Raw genomic sequence first — 23,529 nt, forward strand, 5'->3', positions numbered from 1 at the left:
TTTATTCATAATTAAACCCAAAATATGTTTTTAAAAAACCCAAAAGACTAAAACCAAAACCAAAAAAATGTATTCTCTAGCTCTCAGAGATGTGTCTTTGCATAGAAAATTTTCAGTGGAAACAGTAGAGGGCGCTGCTGGACCATGTTACATAGTTCTTGAATTTTTTTTTTTTCAGCCTAAATAATTCTGCACTCAAATGTGGCATATTTGAGCCCACTGCTGAATTCTCATACCGCAATAATGAAACAATGCACAGAAACAATGCCAGAAAGAAAATAGACAGTGTAAAGCTATTTTGTGATAGAAAGAATAATAACACATTTTAGAGTTAACGTGGCTTTTCATCAATGCTCCTTACGGAGATGATAAATGAGAAGTAAAGTTAATGTCAGGGGGTGGGCTGTCACATGCTTCACTTAATGGCTCATTAACTTCTCTGGCTTTCCCTCCTGCTCCAACTTATTTCCATGGCTTTCCATTCTTCTCTAAGGAAACGAAATACTGAAATATTTACAGATAAACTAAGGCATACTGAATGTCCCGGCTTCCCAGTTTTAGTAACACAAGGTCACTATTTTCCATTGCATACCCTACTAAGGTCACCAGAAAGCTGTTTTAGAAAGATGTTTTATCATAGTGTGAGGGACATGGGCTGAAACTCAGAGGAGATCACAAGTAATAAAATACAATGTCTCAGATGTGGGTAAACCAGCTCCATAAGCCGGAAAGACACTGTGAAGCTGCCGGAGAAAAAAATACCATTGTATCCCTTGTCTCTGCTGTGGTAGTGACTTGGAAATGATTTCTCTGCGTCTTTGAGTGGATTTACATATGGCGGGTAAATGTTCATCATTTAAGCAATTCCAGGGTAGGTACTAAACTTTTGGTAACTGGATCTTGGGAAACTACAAACGAGAAAAAACACATGGGTTTCATTGTAGTTTTGGACAAGCTTTTCTACCTATAATGCAAATGGACAATATTCAGAGTAATACTAATGGATTTATTTACATACAGCTGAAAGTGCCTGTCCATACACAGCAGCTGGCTCCCCTAGCCATCGTGGGGCGTAGGTGGGGCAGGCACTATGGTTTCGTATTTACAGAGAAAGCAGTGTCAGGTGCACTGTCCAGGAAGGGTTGTACGAGATTGGGAATGGCACCCCCGTGCCCCATGTTACCTTATTTTTTTTTAAGTTGGGTGCCATGACTCACCACAGAAAAGTCGGGGCTTCTGTGTGCAAGGCTGATCCATATCAAAACACAACCTGGAAGTGCTCAAACACAACAAAGATAGGTTGGGGGCTCAAATCTGAATTCTGGCTCACCCTCCTACACTCCTGTGTTCAATGCTGGCAAGAACCACTTATCTTGTTGCAAAAATGAAGGTAATTTCGACTTCTGGAGGTAGTTCTGAGGATTCCAGAAGACCCTGGAAGCATCATTTAACACATAGCTAGTTCTGTAATAAATCTTCCTGGTTTTACTGCATCTCTTGCTTTTTCTGTTGGACTTAGCTATTTCATGAGGGACTTTAGTGTTCTTATGCTTAGCCTGTCTGAAAAAATTGTTCTCAAGTATGATTTTAGCACATCTGAAGGTATTGTTCATTTAACCTCTACTCAGTGGTTTCCTTCTGTCATCGTTCACTGAGCCCTCCAAATTTTCTGTATTGGAAATTCAATCACTACATTCATATTTAATATTATTTGGAGGTGGGTGGGATTTTTGAGGATGTAATTAGCATCAGATGGGACCATGAGTGTGAGGTCCTCATGATACAATTAGTGGCTTTGTAAGAGGAAGAAAGGGGCCCTGATACCCCCGCTATGCTATTGTTCAAGAACTCCCTTACCAGATGGCTGTACCATGTTCTTGGATTTTTCAGGCTCTACATCAACAGCATGGTTAAAACAAGCAAACAAACATTATACTACATCCAACCTCTCCTCCTGGCCAGATACCAGACATCCTTTCCAGTAACATCTGATGAGTGTAGTCAAGGAAACTTCTCTTTGCAACAGATGGAGGCCATTACAGAAAGCCACAACCAATCGAAATGCAGAGTTACGGAGTCCTGTCCCAGCTGACATGTCTACACTACAACTCCCATAACTAAGGCTCAGGGATCATCTCTGAAGAGGGGTTGGAAAGACCATATAGGACAGAGGAACAGGGAGTGTGCTGTGAGGCTGTTTCTCGGCCGGATGTCAGAAGCTACACCCATAAATTCTCACCAATATGACTGCTGAAACATGAGCTGAATAAGGACAACAGCAATAAACATGTCGGGTTGGATAGGGAATGACCACAAGACCTCAACTCTACACAAAGAACTACAGGCTACTGAGGAATACTGAAAAAACAAAAATAACCTTCTCCAGGGAAGAGCACATAAATTGGCTATCCAATACCAAATGCCTATTCCTGAAAATATATACAGGAGCAACACTCTATTGTCTGAGTGGGCTATATTCAGGAATCTATAAATATACGCATATACATATTCTTGTGTATATAACAACAATGAATTGAAAGAAAGGCCAGGAATTTGAAACAAGGCAGGAAGGGATTATGGGAAGGCTTGAAGGAAGTAAAGTGAAGGGGAAAATGATATATTAACCTCAAAAATAAAAGGACAAGTTGACAAAAGTCACTTAGGAAATTTGGAAGCATTTACCTTTGTATAGATAGGTCTGCTATTTGACAGGAAACTATGAAAAATCATTTTAAGAAATGTGTCCAACATAAATGAGCATAGTTAGCCCTGGCAACCAACTGCAGATTGCATGAACGAACTACAAATAAGCCTACCCTGAAAAGATACATTTTTCCTGATGATAAAATTGAAATGTGATGAGCTAATCTGTAGCAATATATGTGACATCGATACAGTGACTCATAACTTAACATTCTTCAATAGATTTAGTAGATGTTGGTTAGTTATTGTTAACTAGATACAACCTACAGTCACCTGGGGATGGGGAACTTCAACTGAAGAACTGCCTCACTTAGATTGGCCTTGATCATGTCTTTGAAAGACTGTCTTCATTGATGATTGATATGGGAGGATCCAAGCCCACTGTGGGTGACACCATCCTTAGGCAGGTGGATCTGGGCTGTATAAAAAAGTTGTCTGTGCAAGCCAGGGAGTGAATTAGTAAGTTGCATGCCCTGATGTCCCTTGACTGTGACCTGGCTGTGCAAGTCAAACATACCCTTTCCTGCCCAAGTTGCCTTTAGGCAGAGTGATTCAAGCACAGTCATAAAGCAAATAAGGATAGTCAATACCTTTCTTCTAGAATTTTGTTTTTTCCCTAGGAGATTTAGTTTCCTTTAAATGTTAGTTATTATGACTTTGTGGATACAGCATCTGCTCTGCACACCCTCCCGCATGCGTGCATTCACGTGCCTACTTACACAGATACATATACACACAGCCCGTCAGGTAGCTCTAAAGTTACAGAAAACGATTCTTTGTAAATGATGTGTCTTTTGGCTAAAAGTTTCTTAGGTGAGAAAATACTAATTTGGCCTCAGAACAAAGAACCACAGGTAAAGGAGGGGCTAAAACAGTTTAATTATTTTGAGTTGCCTCAGGCCATTGGAGACTCACCCCCCCCCCAGTTCTATTCATCTTCATTGACACACTTAAATAACAACACTGCTTTGATTCAGCAAAGGCCTCTAAACCCCCAAAGGAAGGATGTTCTCTTGAGGACTTTGAGTCAAGTACTCTATTATCAAATGCTTGCCTGATGCCTCCTGAAGACTCCTGGTCCCTAGTTCCTTTCTAATAGTCAAATTGACTAAAGTTGAAAAAAAATAATGGCTCAAACATAATGTTATATTTCAGCTATTCATTCATTTGAGGGATATATTGCTCAATAACTATTTGATAAGAGGTAAAGTTAAAATTTTCTTTGCTTTGTCACTATATATGAACTTGTTGTAAGCTGTCCTCATACTTGCTTTAGGAATTTCTCAATCTGGGCCACCGGGATGAGTCACACAGCATCTCAAGTCTCAACTGGAAGAATTTTAGCTCCCTACAACCTTTTCTCTTAGCTGCCTTATTCCCTGTCATGAAATTGGGCTCGTGTAGCGCAGGGTACAGTTCTGGAAAAGGCAAAAAACTATTTAAAAATAGACAAGAGTGCTCATAGTCACCTCTCACTCTATATGGAAATGAAATACAAATAGCTACAGTGAGTCTCGCTCGCCTGCAGCAATCTCTTTTCAGTATGTTGCTGGAGTGACCATCAGTGAAATCTGGCCTTGGCCTTTTCCATCTTAGGCCCTTTGTTTACTTTCCTAGCTTTCCGTGAGGTTTGCCAGGACCCTGCAAAGGTTTGACTTCATTTCTGCTGGCCTCTGGCTGTGCCTCCGCTGTCTGTGGCAGGGAGCCCACCTCTACCCACCAGCGGTTTACATTCTGGGTGTTTTTCATATTCTCTTCCTTCCTCAGGGGGCACCTAGGTGGCTCCTTTCCCTCGGCTGTTTGTTTTACTCTTCAAGCCTCCATCTTTATTCTTTGTTCTAAATTCCTCCAGGAAACTGCTGTGTTGTCTTTATTGAGTTCTCTCCCTCACCCCACATTTCTGTCACCTGAACTGGAGTCTCATGAAAAGGACGCACAGTGTCTCATTCAGTTTTCAATTCCAGCTCCAGTTAAGCACTTAGTGGGACTCTAAACAAATGTTGGTGAAACACTTGAACCATGTGAATTTGGTGCAACTAGAAAAGCGTTAGATATGATGACCTTGAAAAGATTCACTATGAAGAACACTCTTCATTTCTAATCATTTGGGAAACAGAAGTTCTCTTTTGCAAGGACCTTTCATTTAGAAAAATTAAGTGTTCAGGGCCAAAAGCATGGAGAATTAATTACTGTACTTTTCAATGTCCTCAACTACGCCAAGTAGGGTAGATACAGATCATCAATTTATCCTATGATGGGAACAACCTCAAACTGAAGAAAACTGTACCCTAAGATGAAGTTTTGATGATGTTTGTATGAAAGGAACTATTTCAGTCATTCAGAGGAATCGGTTTCCTTAAATCACAATTACCAAGCAGAAATGAACCAATAACTTAGCTCAATGTTTTCTTCTTAAGCAAACGCTGACCTATGTATAAAACCCATTTATAGTCTACATAACTGTTTTCTTTTTTTCTTAGCCTAACAAATTGGCTATTTTATTATATTAAAAAGTTAATAAACCATTTTTATCCCAAATACAAGATTTAACGAGAGCTCTGAATCAGAACCATAGCTAAGTTTAAATGCTAATTCTTAAAATATGCACGTACCTCCCCCAAACGCTGTAGCAATATACATGAAGTCGTGGAACAGAGAGCTGTAAATCCTTTCCCATGGTCACATATTTCCTAATCTTCCCGGACTCTTCAGTAAGCGTGCCTGTCAGCAGTTAGACCTCACGACAGACTCCAGCATAGTCATCTTCTCCCCAGCATTTGGCCCACTAAGTGCGCATGTCTTCATCATCTAAGTTCCTTCACAGAGACACTTGTCTTAAAGCCCTGTCAAATGCTTAGAAATGACAGAAAGGCTTCTCCGTGCCTGTCAGCACACCCTCACTTTCTTCTTCAAAACACAAAGCAACTACTGAAAACAAATTATAAAGCTTTCTCTGTTTTGCTAAAAACAAAAAAAAATGTAATAAAAATCAACATCCTATCCAATTCAGTTCACAAAACCCCTCTTGTGGGTTTTGTTGCTGTTTTGTCATCAATATTAATCAACCTCAACTGATGCACTGCTGGTAGACCAACCACTTCGGTGGATAAAGGGCACTAAAATGAATGAGATGGCAGCAGGTACGTTTATTTTGCCACATAACCACGGTCTATTTACTCACCGGTGGTCCTGGAGGTCCTGGGTTACCTGGAGGTCCTGTTTTCCCTCGTCTTCCCTTGAAATGAAAAGAAAATATAGATTAAGTGCTGTGATTCAAATTCATTTTAACATAACAATATTAGGCAACGATATGGAAGACAGTAAAATTGTTTTTAAAAACCACTTTGAAAAACAATTCCAAGTCTGCATGGCTGTTGAACATCAATGAGTTCTGAAGCTGCGGATTGGTTCTCCACAACCACGGTGGGAAAGACACTGGTTGAGATGAAAAGATGCTAATTGCTCTTGACCCTTCTTCTGCGGACTATCTTGATACTCCAGTAAAACATCAGGATGGTATGTGAAACATAACTTAAGAGCAGTATTTTATCTGATGACTCTGCAGTTTCAGTTCAAGTAAAAAGTGCAATTTAGATGAATAAATGTTTCTCAAGGGTTGGAGAGATGGTTTGATGATTAAAAGCCCCAACTGCTCTTGCAGAAGACCCAGGTCCAGTTTCTGGCACCCACAGGAAAATTTACAACCAGGGGATCTGTCACCCTCTGCTGGCCTCCATGGGCACTGCAGGTAGGTACAGGGTGCACAGCTCTCCTTGTAAGCAAATACTGGGACACATAAAGTAAAAATAAAGTCTCAAATTTTTTTTCCTCAAAAAGGGTCTGAATTCTAATTTGATAGGAAGTACCCAAGGACTGGATTGATTAATTAAGAAACTGGTTAAGGATCTCAGGGGCTCAGAGCCATGAATCTATTTCAGAATTACTTCCAGTAACTCTTACATTTACTGAGGTTTGAAAATCATTGCATCAATAAAATTATTTATTCTTCCTACAGTATATGAGCTAGCTCTTTTCTTCTATTTGGATAATTGAACCAATTGTGTAGTTCTTACATATTACCCATTATTGTAGGGCAATGCTCACACATCTAAACTTAATACCAGCTGAATTACAATTGTCGGGGCCAGAAACACAGCCTTGCATAATATGGTTAATAAATTACATGTCTAATATTATACAAAAGAATTTAGCTGCTGTTATTATTTTTAATTCCATCTACTATTATTGTTTATCGGGGGTTACACATGCCGCGGTGCCTGAGAAGTCAGAATCTAACTTCTGGAGTCGGCTCCTCCTTCCCCCTTCACAAATGACTTCCAGGGTACACCCTGAGTCCTCTCTCTGGCCCTTGTTGTTTGTTTTAAAAAATCATTTTCCCAATATTTTTCCCTTAAAACGAGGAAAGTAAGTTTAAGTTTTGATGCTATATGTTCTGAATGATGATCGTTTGTGAGCTTATGTTTCGTTAACGATTCCATCCCATTGATGCTACTAAGAACGTGGCTCCCACACTGGCAGGATACTAATACACATCGTGGCTCAGTGATAACAATCCTTAAAAAAATAAAAACATCGGGTCAACCCTTTTAATGCTTTTGATTTGTTTGGGAATTGCAAGCATAAGCACAGAAAGGGCCATTTCATTTACTAATTTTACTTAAGCTTGAAGTTGGGTAGGAATTCTAAACAGCAGATGGGACTGTAGGTTAAGCTTTGAGACATAAGCTAATATTGTGTTGTGACTGGGGAGATAAACGTTCCCCATTGTTATGGGAAGTAAGTGAAGAGAAAGCTGTTAAGGACTTCAGGTAATAGCCACTTTGCTCAAGAACAAAAAAAAAAAAAAAGAAAAGAAAAAAGAAAAGTGAACATTAACTTTGTAATTTTTGCTTCTGTCTGCTGAATGATTAAGGAGGAATATGAATTCATTCAGATGCAGTTCCAAACTTAAATATCTGATATATACTGCATATCCTCAACATATATTTGTGTAGAATCAATACATCATGCTTTTATGTGTTTAGTTCTCCCAAGTCCCTCTCTCTCATATAATACATATTTACAGTATATATTATACTCACATGCATTTATGATACAAAAATCTCAAGAATTTTTATTTTTAATAGAATCTCATATGATTCTGATAAATACACAAGTGAGTGAATGCTGATATATTGAGGTATGGACATTGAGTCTGATTTCTTGTCATTGTAACAAAGTGCAAAGTGATTATAATGGAATGGATTTCTGACAAACCCCTGTAATCAAAGTATTAATTAGTAAGTAAAAGAATAAAAACTGAAAATCTAAAAAAAAAAAAAAAAAAAAAGAACTCACAGTAGCTGTGGTTACCTGCGCAAGACCCTGGCAAGCTTGAGCTGTCAGCATTCTATTATGAAGAGGGGAGGATCTCAGGAGGTCCCAGCCCCAGAGGGAAGATGAAGGGCTGCTGGGGGTGGGGTGGGGTTCTTCCGTAATGTGGCCAATGGTGAGTTGCCCTCGCTCCCACACCCATGCTTATGAAAACAGCCCTAACTGAACCCAGTGAGTCATGTTTTCTTTCTTCCTTTTGTAAGAGATGAAAACAGGAGGGGGATTGGTTGGGAAAATCGAGTTCAGAGGGATGTGAGGAGTAAACTTAATGATGATTAAAATACATTATATACACATATGAAATTGTCAAAGAACAAGTAAAGCCTACCCTTCCCATAAATGCTTCTAAATTCACATTCACAGAAGAGAAAAAAATTTTAATTACAAAAGCCATACAATTAGTGGTGTTTTCATATGCTGCCTATTTAAATGATGGGAACTTTGGCTTTCTTTGGTGGGGAGGACTGTAAGACTGGAATGAATAAGTAATTTTATATTCTATATATTTAGTACAGGTTATACATACAAGCATCTTCTAGTCTTACAGTATATATTTTTGGAAAATCAATATATTTGATTTTTACTAAATGCAAGTCAATTGCCTTTGAGAACTAAGCAAGCATAAAGAGTTTACTCAGAAGCAGAAGCACTGTAATTTTCTAATTTACAAGAGTACTAGAAATGAAATCAAAAACCTCTAAGCAGGTGATCCATTCCTTCTGTAAGCATGCATTAGGTTGAGTTAAGTTAAAAACTGTTGGGTCAGGCTTATTTACAGTCTTCTTTCTTCAAAAGAGAAATGAGTATCTGTTTGGGCTGGAGGCAGGGAAAATGAGGCTATTGATCAAATTTTATCGTGGAGTTTATGTTAAGACAAACCAAGTGTCAGATACCATAACAGAACGCTGATGTGTGACTATGAGGAACCGGTTCTGGCCGGTGAGGGCAAGCATCCAGACGCCCTCATTTCTCCCCTGATTTACATGGTGTATTACATTAGCCTTGTCAGAGCCCTGCTGTGTGTGTCGAGCGCAGAGAGGGCTGACTGGCTCGCTGGCACGTACATCCTTTCCTAAGAGTGGACAAGCAAGGAAGATATTTGCGAGGGCTGTAAACATAAAGGAGCATATTTGTGAGGATAGCTTCAGCCAACACATATTTTCAGCTTAAGGCCTGAGTGTCTAGTAACTGCTTGAAGCATATTTGAACAATTTTAAGTGTGTGCTTTACAGCACACCGCCCTCCCCCCCCGCTCCCACCCCTTCTAGCTTTATTAAGCTCGGCATAGGGAACATGCAAGGCAAGATCTTGGGATTTCAGGTCTGAGTCTCAGTGCCCTGCAGAGGGCGCTCTGGCACAAGGCGGACAGAACCGTGCGGGGAACTTCAGAGTATGAGAGATCCTGGGGCCATAATTTCTAAGGAAGTAATAGTTCACATTCACTCTCAGATGTTCTTTCTTCCCTCCAAGAAGCTTCGGGGTTCTCTCCCTTATTCTCCTCTGTAAGACCACAGCAGCACTCACACCATCTCCTGGTCTTCCACAAGGTCTCTCAGCATTTGAGGGAAGAATAGTCTACCTCAGAGCTAGGAAATTCTCTCTCAATCTCTCAATCTCTCAATCTCTCAATCTCTCAATCTCTCTCTCTCTCTCTCTCTCTCTCTCTCTTTCTCTCTCCTTTTCTTTATACTTCAAATTGTATTGTTTGGGGAATAATACAAGGAGTACTTGATTGCTAATAGTTTAGCCAACACAAACCTCTATTCTTCATATTAAGATTAAAATCAGATTTCTCCATCTTAGGAAAGTGTCCCGATTTTCTTCACAAGTCTCTGCAGCACTTGCTGGGGACACGTGAGGCTTGTAGATGGGAGTGTTGGGGAGAAATCTGCCATGCTGATGGGGGAATATTTATTACATATCTGCCTCCATGCCCTCTCCTCTTGTTTCTCTCCTTTCATCTCAAGGCTTATTACAGGCCCACTGTTAAGGAATGCAAAAAGTGGGCATTTGGATATTCACAAGGAGGGAAATCCTGCAGATATTTCAGACAACTGCAGATCTAGGAAAGATTGCCCTCTGAGGGAGGCTGATCTCAGGGATTATTTGTTCAGGAGAAACTTTGATAAATCTCATTTCACAAACCTCCCAACACACAGAGACCTACCATTCCTGCCTTACTATAATCAAACTAATCTAATATGTTCCTGAAAACCAAGGTAGAAAGCATAAAATCATAGATTTACTCTAGTCTGTTACCTTGGAAACCTCAGAGAGGTTTTCTGTTTGGCAACACTAAAAAGATTTCGAACTATAATTTAGATTTCTGTTCAATGTTTGCTCAAACTCGCAACACCAGTTAGCATGGATGGCCTCCACCTTGTGCTGGGGTTTCCAAACTGGAGGGTCTCAGATCTGGGGAATCAGCATCTCCAATAAGTCCTATAGAGCCCACAAGTCTCATAAATGTAGCCCAAACGAAGTAATTCAATTGGTTGACTGGATATGTGAAACTGGAAATGATCATTATCAAATTCAGAAGCAGCTAGTCTGGGTTAACTGTCTCTTTTCTCATAGAAACATTTTGTAGATTCGTGGAAGTTTTGTTGCTATAAAATGGTGTTTATATGTGGCCAGGGTTTATTGAAGATACCAAAAGAGATTACTTGTAGAGTTCCTACCATGAACAATGAGTAGAAAGGCTACTTACCAAAACAAAACAAAACAAAAAACCCACCCCCCAACCCCCAGAAAATAACAAGTGTTGACAAGGATATGGAGAAATGAACATTTATAGGCAGCTGGTCTGGTAGGACTTTCCAATGGTGCCATCACTGTACAAAATATTATGGAGCTCCTTAGAAAGTTGAGAGTACATATTTCTTGGAGCTGAAAGTGTCACAGGGACTCATAGGTCCTTTTGGTGGAGACACTGACTCTTCACTTAAGCCCACAGATGTTGCTTGAGTAACTCGAAGCAGAATAAGACCTGGTCTCTCTGCCTCCATACTTGGCCTCTTGCCTTTGCTGACTCTTATTTGCCTTTCTGTCCAACTATTACTGCAGACAAGTTCATCATTTAAGGAGTATCTAAAACTCCTAATGTGGGCACCCCAAGCTAACCTAATTTCTCTTCTCCCATTTTGAGTCTGAAGACACTAAGGTAAGAGTAGGGTATTTTCTTGACTTAGAGGAACATCATGTCTCATGGACCACTGACCACCTGATTTTACATTATCCTGCTCTAGACTATGGAAATGGCACCAAAGGTCTACAGTCATGGACCTAAACCTGAAGGAGGACTGTGTGGTCATGGCCCCAGCCAACTTTATTTCACTCTGGCGTGTATTCTTTTTCAGCTATTTCTTCTTTCCAGTTTGCTGCAAGTTCCAGGAACAATGAGCCTTATAGAGACAGGCAATCATCTCCCCTGAGCCAGGATGTTGCACCCTTCCCCCACGGGGGTCTGCTGACCAGCTTGCCCCCTCCTCTCAGTAAGGCCTTCATGCAAGTTCCTGTTTTCTGTCCATCCTTATTGTCTAAATGCTAATTCCTGTTATTGGCCCATCCTTTGCCAGAGGACCCTGGGAACATAGGCTTCCGACCTTGGTGGTTTTCCACCATGCCTGCTATTGGTATATAAGGCTCCACTCTTGTTAAAATAAACGCCATTCTCCTTGTAAGAATGAGCCGCTGTCTTTGTCTTCAATTACATCCTTAGCCTTTCACCCGGATCTTTGTGAAATGCAACCAGCTTCTACACCAGGAAACCCAGCACAGCCAGAGCTGAGACGACAATCAATCAAACCCTAGTTTGCACATGGCTGCTTGACTGTACATGTTCTTGGCCTCCAGCTTTTCTTTCTTTTTCTTCTATTGTCAGTACCATGAAGACAGTGCGAGGGAGTCACCAGACTTGCTCTCTTGCCAGTGTGATCTAACTGAGAAATTACTTTCCTGTTTATGCTATCACTTCACGGTCCTGGGTCATTGACCTTAGTCTTTTGGGTCCCCTAGAGTCAGGTCTCTGTCCTAGGACTCCAGTCACACAAAGTTCATTGCAGTAATATTCTCAACAGCTGTGAGATGGAACCAATCATTTCCCTCCACTGAGAGATGACCAAACCAAATGTGGTACACACATACACTGGGTTGTTACTCTAACAGGAAGGACATTTTATCATACAGTAGAGCACCGAGGGAACTTGATCACATGACTCAGTGGAACAAACTAGTCAAATCATGACAGATACCTTGTGACACCTTTCATATTGGTGGTTAAGTATTCAAATTCATAGAGACAGACAATAGAATAGCTGCTTCTAGGAGCTGAGAGGGTAAGAAGAGAGGAGTTGCTCAGAGGGGGGAATTTCAGTTTTAGGAGGTAAAAAAGTTCTAGAGATCTGTTTTGCAACAATGTCAACGTAGCATATGCTTAAAAATGGGAAGGAGGATAGATTTTATGTTACACGCTATAATCTCTGGAGCACAGCAGCAACACATAACTGCCAGTTCTTTTCCTTGCTTATCCTTTTACTACTTTATCCAAATTTCTAGTTTGCCATATGAAAATGTTTGTGATGTCAAAAGGAACGTTACTGAAGGATGCAAGAGAAATCATTTGCAAAGTGCAACCATGCCCCGGCAAGATGGTTCAGCAAAGCATTTGGACGCAAGCCTGATGACCTGAGTTTGATGACAGTAATCCACATAAAGGTGAAAGGAAAGAACTGACTTCACATAGTTGTCCTCTGATCTTCAAGTGTGTTGTAGCATGTACATGCCATCCCCCTGCCTGCATCATACATATCTACAACAATAATAAATAATATATTTTTAAATGTGCAATCAACTCTGAGCTATGCATACAGATTTATGAACACTAATGCAGCAGTCAAATGCCCATAAAATGTCTAAACAAAGTAAACAAGTTATAGAAAGGTATATAACATTTTTAAATGAATGAAATTGAACTACATAGGGCAATATACATCCTTAGAAGTGGAATGTTGGGGCTGGAGAAATGGCTTACTGGCTAGAGATGCTCTGTTCTTACAGAACATGTTTGCTTCCAAGCACCCATGTCAGGAGGCGCACAATCATCCCTAACTCCAGGGAATCCGATGTCCCTTTGTGACCTCCATGGGCAACGGCGCACAAATGCACACACCTATGCCCTCATTCCACCCCCCAGTTAAAAAATAAAACAAATCTGAAAATGTACAAGCTTAATGTTGATCAGTTTATATAGAGGATCAAACAGGGAGAACTAGTCTACACAGTTAGGAATTACATTGAGTTACCATTGCGAATGATAGCGATTTATGTGAGGAAGCATGGGGATTTCCACTTCTTGAACTGGGTGCTGGTTACGCTGAGGGTGTTCATTTGGTGAAAAAAGTACCAAGCCACCACCATAGTGATATCTGCCTTTTTAATTCACATTTTAATAAACCTTAAAAATGAAACTGAGATACTCTCATAATGGAATAAACGTATCTATAGGATCTAATGACAATTCATTTGTATTTGCTGTGTTCAAGGCAAAAAATAAAAAGAAAAGAAATAGTGGCAGAGGGTGACTATTGTCAGCAAGCCACCAAGCAAGCTGGGCTATTCAAATGAACAACATCTGCAAACAGTCAACAGGGAAGCATAATCTGATCCTTTCAGGATGACTTGCAGTAAGAATGCACGTGCATCTTAAATTAGACACTTGAATTATAGACACTTCGCCCTCCACCAGCATTACGGACAGAAGAATGTAAATAATGGGCTATTGATCCTTATATAACAGGTGTTTTTTTCTTGTTGTTATTCTTGGTAAGGGTTATGAGGACAAGGGAGTTACTTCAGTAATTAGACTCAAATCATGGGTGATAGAGAGACCCCCAAATCCACAAGCTGAAATATGTGTCCAACTGTGTCTGGCCCCAAATTGTTGATCACAAATGCAGGTGGGCTCTTTTCAAATATTCCTGTATTCTCCTGTCTGTGTTTCTCACATCCTTAGGCACTGGCTCAGCCAGAACAGGTATCAGGGAAATGTCAAGGAAGAGCAGACAGAACTTTGACTGGCACTCACAGCTGTGAACGAGGTGTTAATTACACAGGAAAACATTAGTGTCTATCTGGGAAGTTTGGGTTTCTTTTTTTACATTGTGAACGGAAATAAGATTTATGACTGATGTTGTAAAGAGTTACCATGTTTCAGAATCAACGATAGGTGCAAAAATGAGGAACGCATTCTCATGTGAGGAATGTGTAGCATCCCAAGTGTATTTTCTGTCTTCGAAGATATTTAAAAATACATCTGTGACAGCAACGATACTAGTCATAAAGGTCTGGTTACTTCGGGGATCAGACAAGTGGCTCATGTGAGGGCAGGGGAGAGGATGTAATTCAGTATGAACAAGAGATCTGAAATTAGTTTAGAGCCGTGGAAAGACGAACCCACACTGCTGCCTCTCTGCTTGCAAGGGATCTTAAAATTCTTCAGATCATTCCATTTCCCAACCTGCCTCTACCACTCCCATTTCTCTCCTTTTCTCTTTCTCTCTCTTTTTTACGACGCCACCAGTGTGTGTGTGTGTGTATGTGTGTGTGTGTGTGTGTGTGTGTGTGTGTGTGTGTGTGTGTGCGTGCGCGCTATGGTACCTGTATGGAAATCAGAGGATAATTTCTAGAAGAATCAATTTTCACCTTCTACCATATAGATCCCAGGCACTGAACTTGGCTCTTTGGGCTTGGTGGCAAATGGCTCCGTCTGCTGAGTCATCTTGCTGGCTCGCCTTTCTTTTCTTTAACTAGACTTCACTAGTAACTAATGATGTTTTTCAAAACAAACTACAAGTTATCCTGACATTATTGTCTAACTCCCCTGGGCTACACTGAATAAATGATGATCTGAGTAAATAATAATACTTCATTAAGACAGGATTAATGTTCCCTCAGAGTGGAGATTCTGATCACTCAGCTATTCTTCTATAATTCTTTCTTTTTTACTATGACTTATTTTTATTTTACACATGGTATTTGTAGAGTGTGACTAGATGATATTTTGAGCATGCTATGGTTAACACGAGGTGTTAACATCCTTGTGACACAGCGGAGGGTGGAAACTGCAAATGTATGACTTGGTGGAAATGCGTTGCCTGTGGTTTTCTTTTTTGACTCTACCACCAAGCTGCGGACAAAGTATGTTCTGTAGTCATCTCTCAGCTCTCTCTCTCTCTCTCTCTCTCTCTCTCTCTCTCTCTCTCTCTCTCTCTCTCTCTCTCTCTCTCTCTCTTTCTCTTGCACAGTTGATTAAACATCATGGAAATACACTGATGGTGCTCAATACCCGAACACTGGCTTACACTGTTTTGCAGATACTAGCGATGGGTTTTTTTCCCTCTCCTCTTCTTTATTTGAATGTTATTATTCATTCCCTTAAACTTAACATATAGTGTCAGTTGGAACTGCAAGTGGGTAAAAGTAATTTAGACTCTGTCCTTATCAATCTACCTCCTCTAGAGACTCTTATCAGTTCTAGTTTCCAGGAAAAAAAAAATTGAGATTTCCTGCAAAGACTGGTGCTGCTGTAAATCCCCTGGACCACTTTCCAGGTTCCTCTTGTGTTCTCTGTTGACTCTTGCTCTGTCCCCCTTCCCTCCGCCCCCCTGCCCAGGGAAGTCTCTTATTCCCAACATCTAGTAAAGCTACATCTAGTAACACATATTCTAAAATTCTCAGTTACATTAAATGTCCATATTGGCTTGTAAGCATCTCATTTGCTTGTCTGCCACCTCTTCACTGTTTGGTAGACATTTTCGTCACTTTGAGCTCACGCATATCCAGTCATTTATTAAACACCCAGGAAGCATTTAAGCCTGCTTTCATGAAGCTTGTATTCCTCTGTGGACAGTGGTAGTAAGAGATAACATAAGACCTTAGTGTTGGTGACTCCAGTAAAAGCAATTCATACATATTCATTTAATAATTCATTTTGATGTGAGCCCATTCGGTAAATGAGATGAATGTGTGTCAAAATGATCTATCCAAGGCCCTTTGAATAATGGACAACAGACTTAGGTCTTGAATCTTTACTTCTGTATTATATTTATTGCATATATATATATATATATACATACATACATGTGTTAAGGAAACACATTCATGTAGGAACGTTGGGTAGGGCCAAAAATTACCAAAAATATAACAAGGCAAGGAAGCAACACTTACACATACATATGTGAGCTATTTTAGAATAATCTGGAAAGACTGAGAGGAGATATGAAACAAGTATGACTAGGAGGCATACAAGAGCTGGACAGCAGTCAACAGAGGGAAAGATGCAGGGGGGACAGATGCAGGACTTGCTCATGGGATAGTGAGAAACAGCTGGCTGGTGAAGAGTGAGTGACAGAGTGGCCGGATTATGCTGGGCTTTGCAAATTATACCAAGGGCTCCTAGCTAGGACTCTGAGCTGTGATCGTTGATTGTCATTGGAAGTCAAACAGTTTTCCTTTAAAAGGCCATCTAGTCAAGATGCTATAAGTACCTGTGTGGGTAGACAGTTGCTTCCATAGTAAACCTGCTATACTCTCACCACTTAAGGGGTTCAGTAGAACTGATTTTAGATTATCTGAGTTAGACTGTTTACATCAAGACCTCCTTACATTTGTGCAGCCACTTAATTATATGTAAAACACTTTGACTTTATATGAACATTATATGTTGCTAATTGTGATAATTACTCTTTGCTATTTACTCAGAAAAGGTATATGAGGAAGAGAGACCGATTCCTCTCTTCACCATGAACTATGGTTTTTAAAATAGAGAAAGTTTTATTGTGTAAGTAATTCTCAAGACTTATACAAGGATATTAATAATTTAATGAACTTAAACTCCAGGGGAAAGAATGTTCTTGAAACATGTCAGGATGAATTTCCAAGTGAAAGTCCTAATTAGCAGGGTCTGAGGCATGTGTCATCACATTGAGAAAACAAGATCTAGTCCCCGTGGACAGAGTGGGAATCTGGATTTCAAAACGTTAACTACTCCAGTTAATATGTATGATTAATGAGCAATATGTCAGTTGGCTGGCCTAACTAAAGCCGAAGACCTTATGGATGGAAAAGGACGCTTAAACTCAGACACAGAGGCTTTGTAAGTGCAGTTTATAATCTCATTTGCATTATGACTAAGCCTATAATTTAGGTTGCTCGAGGGAAGCAACGCCATACTTCAGAAGGGAGATGCTCTAAGATTACTAAATGTCCCAATGATGTTGCAAATGAGAATGCTGAGAAGTTATGCCACTTTCTTTCCCTTACATATTATTTTACCAATATTCTGAAAGAGTCACTTTAATGAAACCTGATTTATCTTTGTCTTTTATTTTCTTTATGATCCACAGAGTTCAATTAGAATTGTACACAGGTATAGGACCATTCATTGGGACATGGAAAACTCACCTGAGGTCAATCTCCTGAAGAAAACTGACTTTGCAGCCACCCCTTGACAATAGCTCAACAGCTCTCAGACTTCAGCCTCACGACCCCTCCCCCACTCACGCTGGAACGTTGGCTGACGCGTGGTCTTGTACAAATCCCATATAGGCAGCCAATAGAGAAGTTGTGTGTGAGGGAGGGAAGGGATTGATATGATCAAAATGCATTGTCTACATGTGTGAATTTCTCAAATAATAGATAAATACCATTCAATATTTTTTAAAAATTAAAAAATATTCAAAGCAGATTTGTGCACAGCAGCCCCAAACTGGAAATAACACAGATGTTCTCCAGTGAGTATGTGATTAAACAGAGTATGGTTTCACCCAGAACATGAACTACCACTCACAAAACAACTAGTTTTAATATTGAAAGAAGCAACCTGACTTAAATCAATTCAAAACACATGCAGGTAAAATCTATTGGATACCAAAATCTCAAAGGCAAGAAGGGAAATTCAGTGTGCTGTCTGTAAAAGTCTCCAAAATTACATGGTAATAGTCACATGTTCATGTGGATTTTGGAGTTCTTGAAGCAGAAATCTAATTTTTTTTGATTACTGGTAAAGAGAGCTGTAGACGCTAATGTGAGAAACAAGCGAAATTGCATATTTATTGATTACTTCAATGAGAAACAATGTGGTAATGAGGAACACAAATAAGTAGGGAAATAAAGAAAGCCAATATTGCATAAATGATAAATATTTGAGCATTCACTAAGTGAAGAATACTGTCAGTTATTTGAGATTAAAGAGAAATTTATACACAGATCCAGTCTTTGACACACTCATAATCTGGCATTACAATCTAGAAGTATATTTTTCTTTTTTTTTCTGTGTGCATTTTCCCTCCATGTGTAAGTTAAGGCTGTTTCCCTCCATAAATTCAGTTGCCCATCGTCACATGCAGCAACAGGAAGGGCTAGAGTTGCAATGACCAGGGTACCCCCCCCTTGGAATACTTTAGATAAGTGGTATACCTATTGGTTGCGGTTATATTTTATATGTTAGTAAAAAATGCCATCAATTTAACAGAAACCAAATGGAAAACAATATACTTCGTGTTGAGAAATCAGAGCTCTGGTCATTGACGTTCTTGCTTACTCATTAAGTAAGTAAATCTGACCAAACCACATAATTTCTGCCTGTGATATTTTTATTGTAAGAATTAAAGTATCCATGCAGAGACAGTGGGTAAAATATCTGAATACACTAAAGATATCTTCTTTAACAAGAAATACATAACTTTGTGAAGACATTTCCATAGTCTATTCACTGTTACTGGATTGTAAACTTCTTTATCACAGGGCTGGTATCAGTAGACCAGTACTGTCTATATAAATGTCTACCAATTTCTACAGAGTAATCTGCAAGGGGCCATAGACATTAGCTATTCCCTTTATTTGTATATACGGTAAGTCAGCCACTTCGCTAGAATATGCCTAAGAGAAAAGAACCCTAAATACTCCATTTGTAACTCAGATTATTGTTATTACTGTATTTTTGGTGCTAGGGATTGAATTTAGGATCTATATGTACTAAGCATCCAATCTTCTATTGAGATATGCTTCTATCCCTTACAATATAATGTTGCTTAGGCCAGCCTATTACCCTAAGAGTGTGCTCTCTGACTCTGACATGAACAATTTATGGAAAAGACAATAACAGAAATGTCTTTAAATTGTCAAGGCATGTGGTCAACAGCTACTTTGTTCTCTTTTCCTCTCAGTAATAGTTTGGATAAGAAGATGGCTGCTGGATTAGGAGTGCTTAGTGCCTTACAGACAGAGGTGACATCCTTAGTTTTAGCCTTAGTCTTTAAGTGAAATGGGTCTTCTAGTTATCATAAACTGACAGACAATGGCCTTTAATCAGCGGCAGTGGGATTCTTCAGTGACCTGCGGGGCTGTGTTTAGCATGGTCACATGGGCTCTCTCTCCTCTGCTTCCTTCTCCTCCTACTCAGGCCACAGGAGTCTTATGAAGCTCCTTGGAATTAATGCATGAAAACTTTACATTGGCTCCTGCCGTCTGCAAAGATTTCCCCAGATCTAGCAGAGCCTCACCTCTTTGAGATCTTTGACCAAAAGTCCTCTTTGACGGGGCACTTTCTCTGCCGCCTCCTTCACAGTACTGTCTCATCCTCCTGCTTTATTACACTTTGTGGCATATCGTCATACACACAAAACTTACTTTGAGACTATCTGTATTAGAATGGGTGCCAAGAAGGACTGCAGATGTTGGGAATACTTATTGCAGAGGAAAAGACAGCAAGTATTTTAGGTTTTTACACAATTACTCATTTCTTCTGTTGAGCAACCAAAGAGTTTACAAGAACATAAGGGCATTAATGTGTTCCAATAAAACTTTATTTATAAAAGTCAATGGCAACAGAGTTAAAGACCCCCAGTCTATTTGTTACTCTAGCTATAATGCATGGAAACATAATTGGTGCTCATTATGTATTTGTTTTTGCTTTTAGATGGAGTTAATGAGGAAAATGGAACTAAATGTAAGTTTCTGAAATGATGCGCTTATAGTAATGAGGAAAGCTGTGATTGCATCCATTACTATACTTTAGACAGGCATCAATAAATATCAAAGCAGTGAGATTAATTTTACCTCAAAAGTTTTTTAGGATATGGTGATGTTTATGTTGTTATTTTGGTTAATGCTGTAGTAAATGCAACCCTTTGTAGATTTTTAAAAATTGTTTTGCCAAGGAAAATTTGAAAACAAATCTTATCCAAAATGGGTAGCATAACAAATGATAAATTTTAGAATTAATAACTAGTGATAATTTCAGAGTATTTTCTTCAAATTTCCTTAAAAATAAACAAAACACCACAGATCAAAGGGAAACCCCTTTCACTGTGACAAAGTTTTGCTATGAAGCTGATACTGATCTTGAACTCATGATCACCCTGTCCCAGCTGGGAATACAATCATGACCACCATACCCAGATGGAAATCCTTCTCAAATCGCCTATAGCTATGTCCCTCACCTCTGCCTGTGGGTAACCACTCTCACAAGTTTTATGTTATCCTTTGGGTCTATGGTACTTCTGGATTATGTAAATATGTCATAAAAACCATGTATTATGTTTTAACATTTATCCTTGTGTTTATGTTTCAATGTTTTAGAGTACTGCCAATGTTCATTTCCATTGTTAGTAGGTGAAATTTCAAATGGAGTTTTCCCTAAGTAAAGGACTACACAAGCTATTCGGTCTTTATGATACTGCAAACTAAAGTTTAAAGTAGCTTTTGAGGTCGCCCATAGCAGGACACACTGAGAAGATCAAGCCTTTTATACAATGAAAGTACGAAACTAAGAGATAGGAGAATTTAGAAACATTCCATCCCATTCTCTGCTGGAAAAACCTTAACCTGTAATGTCAGTTTTGTGTTAATAGTTCCAACAGAGTACCCCACTTTCAATATTTGAATGTATCCAACTGCTTTTGAAAACACAAAACTGAGTATCATACAGCACTTCTCTCCCACAGCAAAAATAATGGCAAACATTTTAAAATTACATCTAAGTATAAACTTAGCAAGCTGAAATTAAATGTAGGCAGATGGCTGCTAAGTCTTCATGTCTAGGCGCTTTGAGACAGAGTATACAGCTCTAAAAGATTTGAGATATGGTGACCTTACTAATGCTTCCTGACATATCTCATAACATCAAGGCGTGGGAAGAAGAATGAAGAGTCTGTATGAAGCATTTGTGGACCATAAAACATTTCCCAGAGTTCCCTGTCATCCTGTGTTGTAAATAGCTTGGCCCTGGTGTGCTGCTGGTCCCACAAATGTCTGTCTGGTGACAAAAGGAAGACTCAAAACGATGCTGTCACAGCTTTAAAAGTACAAATAGTTTTCTGGGGGGAACCAGTGATGGCAAATGTTAATTATTTAGCACCCCAGTCAGTGGAAAAATCTACCCAAGAGCTCCTGTGAGATTCCATATGGCAGTGCTAACTGGCTTTAATGAGCCAGGAGCCAGAGACATCAGGTACCACAGATAGAGCTATTTGACTTAGAGGAAAAAGTGCTCCTTCTTCATTTAGCTGTAGCTCTAACCGGAGGACAACCGTTGGCTGGGTTTCACCTCCTGACTATCTGTTTAGTCACACTTCTTCGGAGAATAACCTGGGCAAGTGTGGTAGGCAACAGATCCAGAAATGTCTCTGAGATTCTGTATGCGTCACTAAACTTGTCTGGACTTAGTGCTAGAGGATTTTACTATGCTCAACTCAGTAGTTAATGTAGTAATTCTGATACAATATTAGCAATTATAAGCACCAATGTCAGCTACACACACACACACACACACACACACACACGCACGCACGCATGCACTCACGCGCGTGCATGTGCGTGCACTTTCCCAGTCACAACTCTAGGCTTAGTATTAGTAGTACGGTTTTGGTTTTGTAATAATTGTAAAACTGAGATGCAGACAGGATAGCAAATGTTACCTCTGCCTGGAGCCTGCATTTACCCCAGGTCTGCATGCCTCAAGAATCCATGCCTTTGAGATTTATGTTGGGGAAATTGTACATAAGCTCATTTTTTACTAATAAAAAAAACAGGGAGTCAAATTTCTACAGAAAGCAATAACTAATGAAGTAAAGAAGTGAATTGTTTCTTCTGGCAAGGTTTGAGGGTGGAGGAGGGGGCAGCAACAAAGCCACTTCGCATATAGTAAGGAAAACTTCTTCCCCCACCAACCGCTATTCAGCACCTAAACTCTAGGTAAGGGAAGAAAGTGTCAGAGGTTTTGCGTGTATGTATATGCACACACGCATGCATTTCAAGGGTACCATGTACGTATATTTAGTATGCATGAGGTACTATGTTTATTCCACAGTACTAAAATTAAGTAAAGAGGGAAGGAAGGGAGGGAGACAGGGAGGGAGGAAGGAAGGAAGGAAGCAATTAAGGAAGGAAGGATGCTTAGAGGGAAAGAGGGAGGAAGGAAGGGAAGGAAGTAGATAAGGGAGGATGGAAAGGAACAGTGATACTATAGGGTCAACAGGAGAATGACTCAAGACTCTACAAAGTGGGCTAGACACAGGCAAGCAACTAGAGAATTTTGTACAAATATCATGTGTGGTTTTTTACAACTCATTTTTCTCTCTGTTGTTACACTTTAAAAAATGAATCCTGTTGTATTCTATATCTTTAATGGTGTCTATACTATGAGGTAATTTGTGATTTATTCATGTATTAAAGCACACACTTTGGAAAACCTAGTTATTGTGAGAACAGGTTTGGTCAGGAACTATTGGTTATAAGCCAACTCTATTCTTGCTCTGTGGTCCCAAACACAATATTGTAACAACTTTAAATTTCACTGTTTTCATCAGAAAAATGGAAATAACAACCCTCAACACAGAGGAGTGTTTTGCTAAGGGGTAACATCCCTGTGGGGATAATCTAGGAAAATGAAGAATTACATGTTTGGAATGCTGTTTTTATTGCATTAATGTTGCACGTGTTATCAATACCAATGAAGCAGTCTGAAAATTGTCAGTTTTATGATTTAGTCAGATTTACCTATTCCAAGTTCATCCTCCCTTAAAAATAACCTGTCCCGTAAATTTAAACTCTGTCTTCCAGTTAATTACCCCCACAAACCCTTTCCAGGATGCCCCACACTGCAAGTTTCTGCCCTCTTGCATCTAGCCACCCCACAGCCAGACTTTCTGCTGAACTTTAAGGTGTTTCAGTTCTGGGAGTCACACGGTGAGTCCTCTCTTGAAGCTCTTTGTGCAAGAAGGATCTTCAGATCCCACAAAAAGAAGTTAGACTGTTCACACTTCTTCCATTCTGGACCATTTTATGTTCTACCCCACAGGGGGAAACACCCAAAAGAGTAAAGGAGCTGACAGTCATGTCTTCTTAAAATATCTTTTCAGAGATCCCACTTAA

The 23,529-nt window shown here is 39.6% G+C and overlaps 1 protein-coding gene across 4 annotated transcripts in view; it reads right to left on the reverse strand.

Moving 5' to 3' along the window:
* Col19a1 (collagen type XIX alpha 1 chain) overlaps positions 1–23,529 on the reverse strand; it is a 313,664-nt gene that overhangs the window by 105,232 nt on the left and 184,903 nt on the right. For all 4 annotated transcript variants that reach the window (XM_013125565.2, XM_040729471.1, XM_040729472.1 and 1 more), the window contains exon 15: positions 5,885–5,938. In XM_013125565.2, the coding sequence (XP_012981019.1) occupies positions 5,885–5,938 (54 nt within the window). The remainder of the gene's footprint in view (positions 1–5,884; positions 5,939–23,529) is intronic.

Source organism: Mesocricetus auratus, unplaced genomic scaffold, assembly GCF_017639785.1.
Source record: "Mesocricetus auratus isolate SY011 unplaced genomic scaffold, BCM_Maur_2.0 Super-Scaffold_100021, whole genome shotgun sequence".
NCBI classification, from domain to species: domain Eukaryota; kingdom Metazoa; phylum Chordata; class Mammalia; order Rodentia; family Cricetidae; genus Mesocricetus; species Mesocricetus auratus.